Raw genomic sequence first — 15590 nt, 5'->3', positions numbered from 1 at the left:
TCCAGGTGAATCGAAAGCAGAGTGGCGTCTTGGTTACAGCAATAGCGTCGATACGGGCTCACGAGCTGGTGTCGGAGGTACGTTTGAGCCTCGTGATGGTATTCGCGAGCGAGTTTTGGATACTCGAAGTGCTTCAATACTGCTGTCGGGATCAGTAGCGATCGCATATCCGGTGAAAGAGTCAAATGTTCCTGGTGAATTGGTTTGGCGGGAGCGCAATAATGGAGATGAAGACCAAGCGGAACTATCCGATTCAGCTGAGTTAGACGTTGATAACCAAGTCGACAAGGAACGTGTGGATAGACAGCATTGTCACCGAGTCGTCAAGAAGAATAAGAAATCATGGTGCCCCGCGTCATCTACTACGAAGCTAAAGTCACCAAGTTCGTCTAGCCCTCGACGACATCGCCAAATCGAGCGCTTTGTGCACCAAGAAAGTGAATATACCATGAATAGTCCAGAGCAAGGGGGTGCAGGGAGTGCTGGTTCAGATTCATACAACCACGACAGACTTCAGCGCTTTCCAATACGCAGTGTCGAACCTGTCGACCCGATCGACGAAGCTGAAGAAGCGTTTGCAGTCGATGCACGTTGTGCTCTCAGACAACAAACACTGATGACTAAAGTTGTGGACTCGTACGCACGAGTAAGAGCAAAAATGGATCGGATGAAAGACCCGCATTTGAGATACGAGCTTCCAGTCGAAGATGCAACGCAGCATCCTCGAGCCTATCGACTTGGCTTGAACGATGTACCATCTACGAAGTCAAAGAAGGATAAGGACAAGCCGAAGTTTCGTCCAAAATCGGCTGGTACCAGCTTGGGTTTTCAAACGGGAGCTCCGGCACCTAAAGCAGGGGATTTACTCGCCCCAGATCCTAACCGAGATGGAAAAGTAGCAGGTGCTCGACGCAGACCTCACTCTGCCAGCATCACTTACTTCAAGAACTCAACGGTGTTCTGCATGGGCCCACCAACGCCATCAAAGTCGAACTGCGTGTCTGCTGTCACTGATTTTCGCAGCGTGGTCGCGCTCGAATGCACGATGAGGCAACGCAATCGCGAAGCAATTCTCCGAAAACTTGCTACGCGTGGACTAGTCCACTCCATTCCTCTAGCTCAAGTTTTTGCCAGGTTAAGGCGTGAAGGTCTCCTCAATATTGATCGGCGACTCCAACGCAATGTTTTCGAGCGGATGACGTTGGATGAATACATGAGCGCGTGTGGCTGTCTCAATACAAATGATGCCCCACTACTAACCAAACAATCGGACTCCCCACGATCGTCGCCTATCAAAGAGACCAAACGGTTCTGCGCCAACCTAAACTATGCTGAAGTGGTGGACTCCGGCACCACGGTGGATGTGTCACCTTCGCTGCTAGCAACCCGCAAGGCTCTTGTCGTGTCGAGACAACAATTTCACTTGGCTCTTGAGGCTTTCAACTTATCCCCCACAGACGTAAACTTGTTCTTCTCGGCTTTGGATTTGACTGTGAGCGACCGAGTGCAAGTTTGGGACGCAATGTGTACTGTTGAAATACTTCAACACGAACACAGTAAACTACGACGCGCACGGGTACAACAACTACAGGCCCCGCCTGCGAAAGATCTCGACTTTTTTCGTCGGGTAAACGCTTAATGCAACTAACACGCAAGTTGATACGTCATTCTTGTATTTGCATTGTTGCGTTCCCGAATTTCTTACGTCAGAAGCAGGGATGGCGACAAACATTGCGATCTGTTTTGCCGCGAACACCCGTTCCTTCAATAGGTGAGGGGATTCATAAACCCGATTGAAAACTAAAGAGACATAGACTTCCGTCGGTCCTGGTCGAACTGTGGCTGGTTCTCAATGCTACTCATCGCCTTGAGACCATCATAAAGCCACTCGAAAGTTGTTGTTGAGATGGCGGGGAACTAATGCAGTGAGAGATCCAAGCGGCTGGCACGAATGAAGATGCCATGGTTCGGCGGACAGCTGAAGTACTTTTCTCCATCGACGGTGCCGCTGTTCTTGCCTTTTTGCTCGCAAAGCTCAATGCCTACCCACGTACCCGTTGCAAACCGTGTGGTTCCGATGTAGCGCACCACACCTGGCACATTGCCGACATCGATAAACTTGCCCACGCACAGTGGTGCGCCATTGATATACACCACGTTGCTGCCTGAGTGGCGGCGTGTCGTCGTACGATTAGGAGTTTGTCCTTGGCTCGAGGTTGACTCAGCAGTACTGGTAGCAGGAGCTGTAACCTGCATGCTGTGCATGTCCCCCGTTTTGGGGAGATACAAATCCGTCAATGAGTGAAGTGACTCGCTTCGAGCACGACTGAGTAGTGGGGGATCCACACTTGCCAACAGCGATGGTTGTAGTTGAGCCTCGAATTGTTGACGAGATGAACGTTTTGGACGGCGTTGCTGCTGCAAGAGCATCTCCTGGCGATATTGCATCGAAAGGCTGTTCACCGGAAGAGAGCGACGCCGTGGCCCGGCTGCTGCTGTACGGCGTTCTCGTTCAACTTTAACAGCAGTCTCCATTGCTTGGTCGCGCGAAGTCGAGCGCTGGTACGGAACTTGGACCGGCATATTTTGAGGATCAAACAAGACAACACCATCTCCTTTTGACGGGGAAGGCGTCTTGCTTCGCGGATGAAATGCCACAGGACTGGTCCTGCTGTTGCTTGGACTGCTGTCGCTTTTTCTGCCAGGACTGCGGTCTTTTGGGGAGCTGCTTTCATTGCTAGCATTGCTACTGCTGCTAGCTCGAGCCTTCGCATCATGCCAGAAGGACTGAAGGCGATCCAGTGGCTGCCTGAGGTTCAACGTCGGTCTGCTCAAGCGTCGAAGCCTGAGGTGAAGCTTCGGTGTTGGCGACGACACGGGACTCTTAACATTCTCGTTTTCTGTCTTGGATTGGCCCTCGCTTCCACCACCTTCCTGGTTGGACGCGATGCTGGGCGGAGGCGTGGTCTCCTTCATAGACTTCATGGCGCTCTCCATGTCCTGAATGAGCTCGTTGTAGGCCAGCACATCGCTCGCACACGTACTGGCCTGGCGACTGAAGATTGACGCTCCTGAGCGGCTTGTCAAATCTGAAAAATTCGCAGACATGTCCGATGCCATGCTCATCGTGTGTGTGAAGCCTTCAGAGTCACTTTGACGCTTTCCGGCCTCGGGGGCTTCGTCTGAAATGCCAAAGTAGTACAAGTCCCATAGCTGCTTGTCCATGAGCTGTTCTTGTTCGCCACCAGGACGAAGCCCAAACGATGTCGTGGAAGTCTTTGGCGCTAGCGGTGGGCTACGAGGCTTGGGTTTGGGCGGAGTGGCTTCCCCTTGCGTCGGGATGTACATGGTGACCCCGCCGCTTCTTGACACGATGACTTTAGTCGAGTCGTCACCGTCTTCCTCTTCCTGCTGAGGAATATCGTCACGCTGATCGAGCCAAGGCAGCGCTCGACATGCTTCCACCAGATCGCGAGGCTCAAAACGCGCCTTCCGTTGTCGTATGCGCTCTGCCATTTGCTGCATGAATTTGGCGTTGGATTGACCAACAGCACTGACATCGTCATCATTGTCTTGTGGCAGCTCAGCATCTCGCACCTCGTTGTCAGGGTTTCTAACACCTACTTGGTGCGGCGGGACCGGCACGAACTCGAGCGACAGCTGCAGGAGGCCTGCATCGTTTCCAGCAAACGGCAGCCAGTGCGGACACAAGCGGATCACTTTGGTCCCGCTGACATCGTTTTCTTCAAACGCGCGCGCCTTGGACGACAACAGCAGGTCCTCCAGAGCCACACTAGCTGAGCCCACGACCCGTTCTCCGCACACGACGTCGATCTCGAGCTTGCACTCGCTGGCCTCGACACCGACGCCGGTTGCGTCCCCGACAGTGTCTTCTGGCTGGCCCAACGCCCACGCAAAGTGCCCCTGCATTCCGTCGCGAGCCCCGTCTCGGGTTTGACGCCACACGGGGCTGCTCTTGGTCCCTGAGATATTGCACGCCGACTGCTGCACTGCACCTAGTAGCGTGCATCGCACACTGATACCGTGTTGGTCGTACACTGCGTCGGCCACGGACGAGATCTGGCGAGCCTCGTACACCCACACGTGCAGCTCACCCTCCGGCACGCTGTCACTGAGCCGGTCTACGGCCTCGTCCTGTGCAGAGGCCGCAACCATGACCGGCTCCTGGGGCGTCGTGCACGACGGGCGGTTGCTCTCGAGCATGGGCAGGTCGTCGTCCTCGAAGGCCGACGCCGCCTCGTCTTCGTTCGACGAGGCACCAGACTGCTCCGGCAGCGACTGCAGCCGCAGCATCGCGACCATCTCGTGCGCCAACGGGTGCTTGGGGCTCAGCGCGAGCCCGTGCACGCACTGGGCGCCCACTGCCAGCTTGGTGTCGGGCGGGCGGGTGACCTCGACGAGGGCCGCCTCGGGCTCCTCGTCGTTGTTGCTCACGAGCATGTGGCCTGCGCGTGGCAAAGTCGGTAGTGAGCCATTGCGCGCTGGATGGCGACGCCGGGAAGTTACTGCCAGCGATAGGAAGAATAGACCGGCGTTTCGCCACGACCGACTCGCTAACAGTGGATATGTGAGACTGAAGTACTGCGGTCGGTTTTCATTCGTCTGATTTCGAGCCCGTGGCTATGCGGCGGCACAGAGACCGGCGGCAAACGCTGTCGCGTTTTGAACTGCTGCGCCGCCGAAACGGAGCATTGTAAAGCGGCCGGGCTTCTTGTAGAGAGCATGGCGACGGCAGGGACGACCATAACGGACGAGTTCGTACTGGGTGCTGCGCGCAAGTGCGAGTCGCGCTTGTGGCCATGCGTCTTTCCTGATTGCTTTATCCTTCGACTGCGCACTCGCGACAGCGCTCTCTGTGCTGTTGTTCGAAGTATCTTTCCAGCGTTGGAGGGCACTGATCGATGCATTGATTTGCCCATGGCCTCTCCGCTCCACGCGGCAGTGAGACTGCGGCGACGGAGAGCGAACGCATGGCCCAGCAGTCAGATCGTTTTGATGCTTTGTTTAACTGATTGCCATCCGCACAGAGCCACGCGCAATCGTTCGCAGAGCTGCTGCTATCAATTGCAGGGCGTGTGCAGTGCTCAGTCAGCCCCAGGGAGGGCATGATACTGAGCGCGGATGAGTTGGGCCGAGTCTTTGCAGTCGCCTTCGACGACCACCTAAGTAAAGCCGTTCTGTGCGGCTTCCTACATCTTATTCGCACCCGGGCTGGCTGCAAGCGACGACACCGAGAGGCGGTTGCGACACCTTGTCTTGAAACGCCCTCGGCTGCCGCTGACGCAACTGAGTGCAGCTATTGCAGCCTGCAATCTGCAGGACAGCCCGTTTGTTGCGGTAATAGCACCGCCGTGAGGGTGATCGAGTCTCGATTCGAGACCCCCGGTCAGGAGCTTCCCGCAAAAGATACTTTTCGGTGCCCCGTCGGCTTGTCTGCCGTGATTACGCAACATGTCCGATTGCCCCATCCGGAACGGAGCCATGAACGGCACAAGCAGCGAAATTGAAAATATGCACGAAAACTTGTCGTTGCACAAGAACCCAGGCAGCGGTGGCTGCAGTCCCCAGCAAGGTCTGTTGGCAGACCTCTTCGGCCATTTGGTGGCGGCCTTGCATTGCGCTCACGACTCGTCGCTGCGTCCCACCACGGCTTTGGCACCGAATGATGACAGCCGATCTTTTCCTGCCGCAACAATATTGCACAGAATTGGCGTAGATCTGCCAAGATTTCCTTGCGCGAAGTCCTAGCGACAGCAGGCGTTCGCTGCAATACGCGTGGTTATTAACAACTCCTCTTTGCTTGGGCATCAAAATTCCCTATACTATAGCGCTACGCGAGGGCAGCCTCATACCAAGTTTGAAGGTCGGTGCGAGCTCGGCGCTCCGACCGAAATAGTCGCCGTCGTCTGGCTCTCAAACTCTCGAAAGTCCTCGAGAATACGCAGTAAATCCTGCTGCACCTGCGTGCTGCTGGGTCTGTACTTGGGCTTGTAGCTGGTGCACGCGCTCACAAGCTTGACGATGCTCTTGGGGCACGTCGGGGACAGCGTGGGCGTCAACGCGCCCCTGGCGATCAGCTGAAGGATGTCCGTCTCGGGCACCGCGGATCGGTTCGCCTGCATTAAATCCGAGAAGGGCAGCTCGTGCGAGTCCATCTCGGCGATCAAAATCCCAAACGAGTACACGTCGCTGGCGTCCGGGTACGACGCGCTCGTGTCGCGGCCCATAATCGCCTCGGGCGAGATCCACCGACCCGACCCAACAGCGCTATATGACATGAGCTCCTGCTCGGTAAGACCGTCGGAGCGGCCGTCTACACCAAAATCGCTCAGTTTCGCACGCAGGGAAGTGCTCAACAGTACGTTACGCGAGTTACAGTTCCCGTGCACCAGACGTGGGTGCATGGAGTGCAGGTAGAGCAGCGCTCTGGTCACGTCCAATAGCATCTGCACCTTTAGGACGGACCACTTGCCAGCTTGCCGGTGCGCAGTACGATGGAGCCATTGCCGGAGATCACCTTGAGCCATGTACTCGGTTACGGCCACTAGGTGAGTCTCGCGAGACCAGGCCACGCCAATGAAAGCCACGATTTGCGGATGTGAAAAGATGGCTTGGCGCTTGAGTTCGCCCTTGAGTTTATCCCTCGCGCTGCCACCTCCACCCCCACTTGCTGACGAACGTGGTCCTTGGTCCTCTTTGGGTGTCAGGAACTTTACCACTACTAAGGTATCCGTAGTGCCTCCTCCAGGCGATACAGCCGCTGTCGACGCCGCATACGACGCCAGCCAAATCTCTCGAGGGTTCATGGCACTCGTCACACTTTGTTTGCGCAGTGTTTGTCGCTTTCCAGCGGGAAGCAAATTAAGGCACTTGAGCATCTTGAGGCGTTGAAAGTCCAAGCGCCACGGCTGCAGCTCCTCATCCACCCAAAAGCCAGCGTTGTTGCTGGTAAATGGCTCCTTGTCCTGCCGCCGATGAGGCCGCGGCGAGGGAGACGCTGGCGGAGAGGTGCTCGAATCGTTGGTCGTCGGGCGGTCCGCGTCGCTGTCGTTGATATCGACGTGTTTCGTATCGGTGGGCCGATTGTCTCCGTGTGTCTTCTTGTACGTGAGCATGAAGAAAACTGCGAGTCCAACCTTGTACAGGAAATAAAGGAAGGGCAGACCCATGCTTAGCAGCACGAGGGTGGACGTGTCCTGGTCGGCCGCTGACTTGGAGCCTCGGCTCGCTCCGTCCATCACGTCGCTGCTGCTTCCAGTCCGACTGTCGTCCGCCCCCGAGTCGGCTGACGTCTGCAGCCTCCGCGACACAGCAGTGGCATCGTCCACGCACGGAGAGAGCAACGCCGCCAGCAGCGCGAGGCTCTCGCGTCGCCGACGCCTGGCGTGCATGAGGATGAGAGTGTTGTGGCCGGGTGCCAGTTCCGGAGACCGGATGGCGCGCCATGACTGTGCTGTCTGTGCCATGGCCGGTGCAAACTCTGCAAAATAATAATAGTAGGAACCAATATGTATGTGTTTTAATAGGCTATGATGATATAGCGATATTATTGGAGGAAGTAACTTGTGATGTTGTAGTGTGGTAAACGCTATGAGATTTGATTTGGAAGAGACGAAGTAGAGAGGGTGAGACGATCGACGTGACACGCTCCTGCTCCCGCTTCTGCTCTCGATCGAGCTGTGCACTCACGTGGGTGCATCAAGAGCTCTCTGTATCGGTGCTCGACCTGTCTAAATTGACTTGATGCAGGGATCCGCTTGACGCCAAGTGGAGCGGGCACAGTCTACATTTTATAGAGCGCGAAGTCGCTCGTCGCGACGCTGAAAGAGACCTGCGCGAGGTTCACGCCGCGAACCGCTTCAATGATCGGCAGCTTGGTCCGCCGCGATTCCGCAGTCACAGCTGGAGCCATGCGTGGCTAGGCGGCGCGAAAACTGGTGCGAGTATCTGGTACACGCAACAGTGTGCCATTTGCATGGCGATGATTTACAGTATTTGCAACAACTTGCAAATGATATGAAAACGCTTGTTTGACACGGCCTCTATCTCCTACAAGTAACAGAGTAATTTGACACGGCCTCTATCCCCTACAAGTAACAGAGTAACCTGTCCGTCCGTCCGTCCGTCCGTCCGTCTGTCCGTCATTCCGTACGCACCTCGAGCGTAACGCAAATCCGGACTTTCCGTTGGCTATAAATAGCTGCCGAGCGCAGCGAAGGCGGCCCTCCCATTCGCCAATACTATAATTCGAGCCCTCTCATTGGCTATTTAGTGGAGCCTCTGCGCGATTGGCTATTATAATGCGTAGAGTGGACTACACCACATCGGAACTAGCCGAATGAAATCGCTGCTGATTGGACAAAATAAACCGCCTTTCAACAACGTTTCTTTTCATTCCCATACGTGGTCGAGTTTCAGAGAGATTCCAGGCAAATTCTCCCGGTGGTGAAGGGCGGCTCGGCGACAGAGACAATCGACGCATGCCTGAAGTCATCCGAACTGTGGCCACTTTTCCAGAAGGTGCGTCTGACAGAGAACATGCGTGTTCGCACGGCTGCCACGTCCGATAGTGCTGCAGAAATGGCTGCGTTTTCCGAGTACCTGCTGAAGGTTGGAGAGGGGAGACACGAGGTACACAATGATCTGGGAAATGACTACATGAAGATTCCACGTGACATGCTCATCGACAACCCCGCCGGTGATCCAGATGAGGACGAGGAGATCCGACCGGGAGCTATTCCGCGAGGTATGCGGCGCATGATCGACGAGATGTACGCCGACATCAACAATTCGGAAGTCGCAACGGACGAGTACTTTGCGAGTCGCACCATCCTCACCACCACGAACGCGATAGTCCATCGTATCAACGAAGCCGTAGCGGATCGCATGACGGGACCAGCTCGAGAATATGTGTCCACGGACTCAGTGGAGGATGACGAGGACGGGAACTTATTCGAGCAGGAGGTGCTCGACTCCCTGAACATCAGTGGCATCCCACCCCACAAGCTGAAACTCAAGAAGGGGATGCCGATCATCATGATGCGGAACTTAAATCCCGACCTGGGGTTGTGCAACGGAACACGCCTGCGAATCGTCGAACTCAAAGATCATGTCATCCATGCCACCATCATGGCCGGCGACAGGCAAGGCCAGCATGTGTTGATCCCGCGCATCGTGTTCATCAGCGATGGCGACATCCGCGATTTCCCATTTCGACTGAGACGCAGGCAGTTTCCTATCCAGACTGCCTTTGCCATGACGATCAACAAGGCGCAGGGACAAACGGTGCAGTACCTGGGACTGTACTTGGCGACTCCTTGCTTTTCCCACGGTCAGCTGTATGTGGCCATGTCAAGGGTTACGTCGAGGTCGAGATTCAAGGCGTTGGTCGAGTATCCAGAGCGGGAGGAAGAAGACGGAGTGTACACGGCGAATATAGTGTACCGACAGCTGTTCGAGAGGGCGTAGGCAGTGACTTCGTGTGAATGCATATTTTACGAAAGGAATACATTTGTCACTTTGCATAGCGGTAATTGTTGAGAGTCACCATTCCCCCTCGAGCGCAGCGAGTACGCCTGTGGTTTGAAGTCCGTGTGCGAAGCACGCGGGTGAAAACCCAGGACCAAGCAGTGCATGCTAGACAAGCGGAGGCGAAGCTTGCGAGCCGTAGCGGGCTTAGGGTTCGTACACACGGGAACCACGTGAAACGAGCGCAGCGAGTACGCCTGTGGTTTGAAGTCCGTGTGCGAAGCACGCGGGTGAAAACCCAGGACCAAGCAGTGCATGCTAGACAAGCGGAGGCGAAGCTTGCGAGCCGTAGCAGGCTTAGGGTTCGTACACACTAGAACCACGTGAGACGAGCGCAGCGAGTACGCCTGCGGTTTGAAGTCCGTGTGCGAAGCACGCGGGTGAAAACCCAGGACCAAGCAGTGCATGGTAGACAAGCGGAGGCGAAGCTTGCGAGCCGTAGCGGGCTTAGGGTTGTGGTACAAGTCAATAATAAAACATATCGATATAAAATATAAGCCTTTCATAGTAAAAATAGTAGTGAAGCGAGCTGGATGAGCGAGCGAACGGGCACCAACCAACCATGCACCCACCGCCCGCAACGCGGGCGGCGCTCGGCTAGTCCCCTACAAGTAACAGAGTAACCTGTCCGTCCGTCCGTCCGTCCGTCCGTCTGTCCGTCATTCCGTACGCACCTCGAGCGTAACGCAAATCCGGACTTTCCGTTGGCTATAAATAGCTGCCGAGCGCAGCGAAGGCGGCCCTCCCATTCGCCAATACTATAATTCGAGCCCTCTCATTGGCTATTTAGTGGAGCCTCTGCGCGATTGGCTATTATAATGCGTAGAGTGGACTACACCACATCGGAACTAGCCGAATGAAATCGCTGCTGATTGGACAAAATAAACCGCCTTTCAACAACGTTTCTTTTCATTCCCATACGTGGTCGAGTTTCAGAGAGATTCCAGGCAAATTCTCCCGGTGGTGAAGGGCGGCTCGGCGACAGAGACAATCGACGCATGCCTGAAGTCATCCGAACTGTGGCCACTTTTCCAGAAGGTGCGTCTGACAGAGAACATGCGTGTTCGCACGGCTGCCACGTCCGATAGTGCTGCAGAAATGGCTGCGTTTTCCGAGTACCTGCTGAAGGTTGGAGAGGGGAGACACGAGGTACACAATGATCTGGGAAATGACTACATGAAGATTCCACGTGACATGCTCATCGACAACCCCGCCGGTGATCCAGATGAGGACGAGGAGATCCGACCGGGAGCTATTCCGCGAGGTATGCGGCGCATGATCGACGAGATGTACGCCGACATCAACAATTCGGAAGTCGCAACGGACGAGTACTTTGCGAGTCGCACCATCCTCACCACCACGAACGCGATAGTCCATCGTATCAACGAAGCCGTAGCGGATCGCATGACGGGACCAGCTCGAGAATATGTGTCCACGGACTCAGTGGAGGATGACGAGGACGGGAACTTATTCGAGCAGGAGGTGCTCGACTCCCTGAACATCAGTGGCATCCCACCCCACAAGCTGAAACTCAAGAAGGGGATGCCGATCATCATGATGCGGAACTTAAATCCCGACCTGGGGTTGTGCAACGGAACACGCCTGCGAATCGTCGAACTCAAAGATCATGTCATCCATGCCACCATCATGGCCGGCGACAGGCAAGGCCAGCATGTGTTGATCCCGCGCATCGTGTTCATCAGCGATGGCGACATCCGCGATTTCCCATTTCGACTGAGACGCAGGCAGTTTCCTATCCAGACTGCCTTTGCCATGACGATCAACAAGGCGCAGGGACAAACGGTGCAGTACCTGGGACTGTACTTGGCGACTCCTTGCTTTTCCCACGGTCAGCTGTATGTGGCCATGTCAAGGGTTACGTCGAGGTCGAGATTCAAGGCGTTGGTCGAGTATCCAGAGCGGGAGGAAGAAGACGGAGTGTACACGGCGAATATAGTGTACCGACAGCTGTTCGAGAGGGCGTAGGCAGTGACTTCGTGTGAATGCATATTTTACGAAAGGAATACATTTGTCACTTTGCATAGCGGTAATTGTTGAGAGTCACCATTCCCCCTCGAGCGCAGCGAGTACGCCTGTGGTTTGAAGTCCGTGTGCGAAGCACGCGGGTGAAAACCCAGGACCAAGCAGTGCATGCTAGACAAGCGGAGGCGAAGCTTGCGAGCCGTAGCGGGCTTAGGGTTCGTACACACGGGAACCACGTGAAACGAGCGCAGCGAGTACGCCTGTGGTTTGAAGTCCGTGTGCGAAGCACGCGGGTGAAAACCCAGGACCAAGCAGTGCATGCTAGACAAGCGGAGGCGAAGCTTGCGAGCCGTAGCAGGCTTAGGGTTCGTACACACTAGAACCACGTGAGACGAGCGCAGCGAGTACGCCTGCGGTTTGAAGTCCGTGTGCGAAGCACGCGGGTGAAAACCCAGGACCAAGCAGTGCATGGTAGACAAGCGGAGGCGAAGCTTGCGAGCCGTAGCGGGCTTAGGGTTGTGGTACAAGTCAATAATAAAACATATCGATATAAAATATAAGCCTTTCATAGTAAAAATAGTAGTGAAGCGAGCTGGATGAGCGAGCGAACGGGCACCAACCAACCATGCACCCACCGCCCGCAACGCGGGCGGCGCTCGGCTAGTCCCCTACAAGTAACAGAGTAACCTGTCCGTCCGTCCGTCCGTCCGTCCGTCTGTCCGTCATTCCGTACGCACCTCGAGCGTAACGCAAATCCGGACTTTCCGTTGGCTATAAATAGCTGCCGAGCGCAGCGAAGGCGGCCCTCCCATTCGCCAATACTATAATTCGAGCCCTCTCATTGGCTATTTAGTGGAGCCTCTGCGCGATTGGCTATTATAATGCGTAGAGTGGACTACACCACATCGGAACTAGCCGAATGAAATCGCTGCTGATTGGACAAAATAAACCGCCTTTCAACAACGTTTCTTTTCATTCCCATACGTGGTCGAGTTTCAGAGAGATTCCAGGCAAATTCTCCCGGTGGTGAAGGGCGGCTCGGCGACAGAGACAATCGACGCATGCCTGAAGTCATCCGAACTGTGGCCACTTTTCCAGAAGGTGCGTCTGACAGAGAACATGCGTGTTCGCACGGCTGCCACGTCCGATAGTGCTGCAGAAATGGCTGCGTTTTCCGAGTACCTGCTGAAGGTTGGAGAGGGGAGACACGAGGTACACAATGATCTGGGAAATGACTACATGAAGATTCCACGTGACATGCTCATCGACAACCCCGCCGGTGATCCAGATGAGGACGAGGAGATCCGACCGGGAGCTATTCCGCGAGGTATGCGGCGCATGATCGACGAGATGTACGCCGACATCAACAATTCGGAAGTCGCAACGGACGAGTACTTTGCGAGTCGCACCATCCTCACCACCACGAACGCGATAGTCCATCGTATCAACGAAGCCGTAGCGGATCGCATGACTGGACCAGCTCGAGAATATGTGTCCACGGACTCAGTGGAGGATGACGAGGACGGGAACTTATTCGAGCAGGAGGTGCTCGACTCCCTGAACATCAGTGGCATCCCACCCCACAAGCTGAAACTCAAGAAGGGGATGCCGATCATCATGATGCGGAACTTAAATCCCGACCTGGGGTTGTGCAACGGAACACGCCTGCGAATCGTCGAACTCAAAGATCATGTCATCCACTGCCACCATCATGGCCGGCGACAGGCAAGGCCAGCATGTGTTGATCCCGCGCATCGTGTTCATCAGCGATGGCGACATCCGCGATTTCCCATTTCGACTGAGACGCAGGCAGTTTCCTATCCAGACTGCCTTTGCCATGACGATCAACAAGGCGCAGGGACAAACGGTGCAGTACCTGGGACTGTACTTGGCGACTCCTTGCTTTTCCCACGGTCAGCTGTATGTGGCCATGTCAAGGGTTACGTCGAGGTCGAGATTCAAGGCGTTGGTCGAGTATCCAGAGCGGGAGGAAGAAGACGGAGTGTACACGGCGAATATAGTGTACCGACAGCTGTTCGAGAGGGCGTAGGCAGTGACTTCGTGTGAATGCATATTTTACGAAAGGAATACATTTGTCACTTTGCATAGCGGTAATTGTTGAGAGTCACCATTCCCCCTCGAGCGCAGCGAGTACGCCTGTGGTTTGAAGTCCGTGTGCGAAGCACGCGGGTGAAAACCCAGGACCAAGCAGTGCATGCTAGACAAGCGGAGGCGAAGCTTGCGAGCCGTAGCGGGCTTAGGGTTCGTACACACGGGAACCACGTGAAACGAGCGCAGCGAGTACGCCTGTGGTTTGAAGTCCGTGTGCGAAGCACGCGGGTGAAAACCCAGGACCAAGCAGTGCATGCTAGACAAGCGGAGGCGAAGCTTGCGAGCCGTAGCAGGCTTAGGGTTCGTACACACTAGAACCACGTGAGACGAGCGCAGCGAGTACGCCTGCGGTTTGAAGTCCGTGTGCGAAGCACGCGGGTGAAAACCCAGGACCAAGCAGTGCATGGTAGACAAGCGGAGGCGAAGCTTGCGAGCCGTAGCGGGCTTAGGGTTGTGGTACAAGTCAATAATAAAACATATCGATATAAAATATAAGCCTTTCATAGTAAAAATAGTAGTGAAGCGAGCTGGATGAGCGAGCGAACGGGCACCAACCAACCATGCACCCACCGCCCGCAACGCGGGCGGCGCTCGGCTAGTCTCCTACAAGTAACAGAGTAACCTGTCCGTCTGTCCGTCATTCCGTACGCACCTCGAGGGTAACGCAAATCCGGACTTTCCGTTGGCTATAAATAGCTGCCGAGCGCAGCGAAGGCGGCCCTCCCATTCGCCAATACTATAATTCGAGCCCTCTCATTGGCTATATAGTGGAGACTCTGCGCGATTGGCTGTTATAATGCGTAGTGTGGACTACACCACATCGGAAGTAGCCGAATAAAATCACTGATGCTGATTGGACAAAATAAACCGCCTTTAACAACGTTTCTTTTCATTCCCATACGTGGTCGAGTTTCAGGGAGATTCCAGGCAAATTCTGCAGGTGGTGAAGGGCGGATCGGCTACAGAGACAATCGACGCATGCCTGAAGTCATCCGAACGGTGGCCACTTTTCCAGAAGGTGCGTCTGACAGAGAACATGCGTGTTCGCACGGCTGCCACGTCCGATAGTGCTGCAGAAATGGCTGCGTTTTCCGAGTACCTGTTGAAGGTTGGAGAGGGGAGACACGAGGTACACAATGATCTGGGAAATGACTACATCAAGATTCCACGTGACATGCTCATCGACAACCCGTCGGTGATCCAGATGATGACGAGAAGATCCGACCGGGAGCTATTCCGCGAGGTATGCGGCGCATGATCGACGAGATGTACGCCGACATCAACAATTCGGAAGTCGCAACGGACGAGTACTTTGCGAGTCGCACCATCCTCACCACCACGAACGCGATAGTCCATCGTATCAACGAAGCCGTAGCGGATCGCATGACGGGACCAGCTCGAGAATATGTGTCCACGGACTCAGTGGAGGATGACGAGGACGGGAACTTATTCGAGCAGGAGGTGCTCGACTCCCTGAACATCAGTGGCATCCCACCCCACAAGCTGAAACTCAAGAAGGGGATGCCGATCATCATGATGCGGAACTTAAATCCCGACCTGGGGTTGTGCAACGGAACACGCCTGCGAATCGTCGAACTCAAAGATCATGTCATCCATGCCACCATCATGGCCGGCGACAGGCAAGGCCAGCATGTGTTGATCCCGCGCATCGTGTTCATCAGCGATGGCGACATCCGCGATTTCCCATTTCGACTGAGACGCAGGCAGTTTCCTATCCAGACTGCCTTTGCCATGACGATCAACAAGGCGCAGGGACAAACGGTGCAGTACCTGGGACTGTACTTGGCGACTCCTTGCTTTTCCCACGGTCAGCTGTATGTGGCCATGTCAAGGGTTACGTCGAGGTCGAGATTCAAGGCGTTGGTCGAGTATCCAGAGCGGGAGGAAGAAGACGGAGTGTACACGGCGAATATAGTGTACCGACA

At 55.2% G+C, this 15590-nt stretch overlaps 2 protein-coding genes across 2 annotated transcripts; both read right to left on the bottom strand.

The window, feature by feature from the left end:
- Positions 1–1917: 1917 nt before the first annotated feature.
- KRP23_12717 (Dynactin subunit 1) lies at positions 1918–4461 on the bottom strand (the record flags this gene model as incomplete). Its single annotated transcript, XM_067883341.1, has 1 exon — positions 1918–4461. The coding sequence occupies one exon, from the start codon at positions 4459–4461 to the stop codon at positions 1918–1920; it is 2544 nt and encodes an 847-aa protein (XP_067738796.1).
- Positions 4462–5867: 1406 nt separating this feature from the next.
- On the bottom strand, positions 5868–7487 carry KRP23_12716 (putative serine/threonine-protein kinase kinX; the record flags this gene model as incomplete). Its single annotated transcript, XM_067883340.1, has 1 exon — positions 5868–7487. One exon carries the CDS (start codon positions 7485–7487, stop codon positions 5868–5870), a length of 1620 nt encoding a protein of 539 aa, XP_067738795.1.
- Between the last annotated feature and the right edge of the window lie 8103 nt (positions 7488–15590).

Source organism: Phytophthora ramorum (genome assembly GCF_020800215.1).
Source record: "Phytophthora ramorum isolate Pr-102 chromosome Unknown Phyram_PR-102_s0016, whole genome shotgun sequence".
Classification (NCBI taxonomy): Eukaryota; Oomycota; class Peronosporomycetes; order Peronosporales; family Peronosporaceae; genus Phytophthora; species Phytophthora ramorum.
The sequence above is the reverse complement of the archived record's forward strand: the minus strand, read 5'-3'. Positions and strand labels throughout refer to the sequence as shown.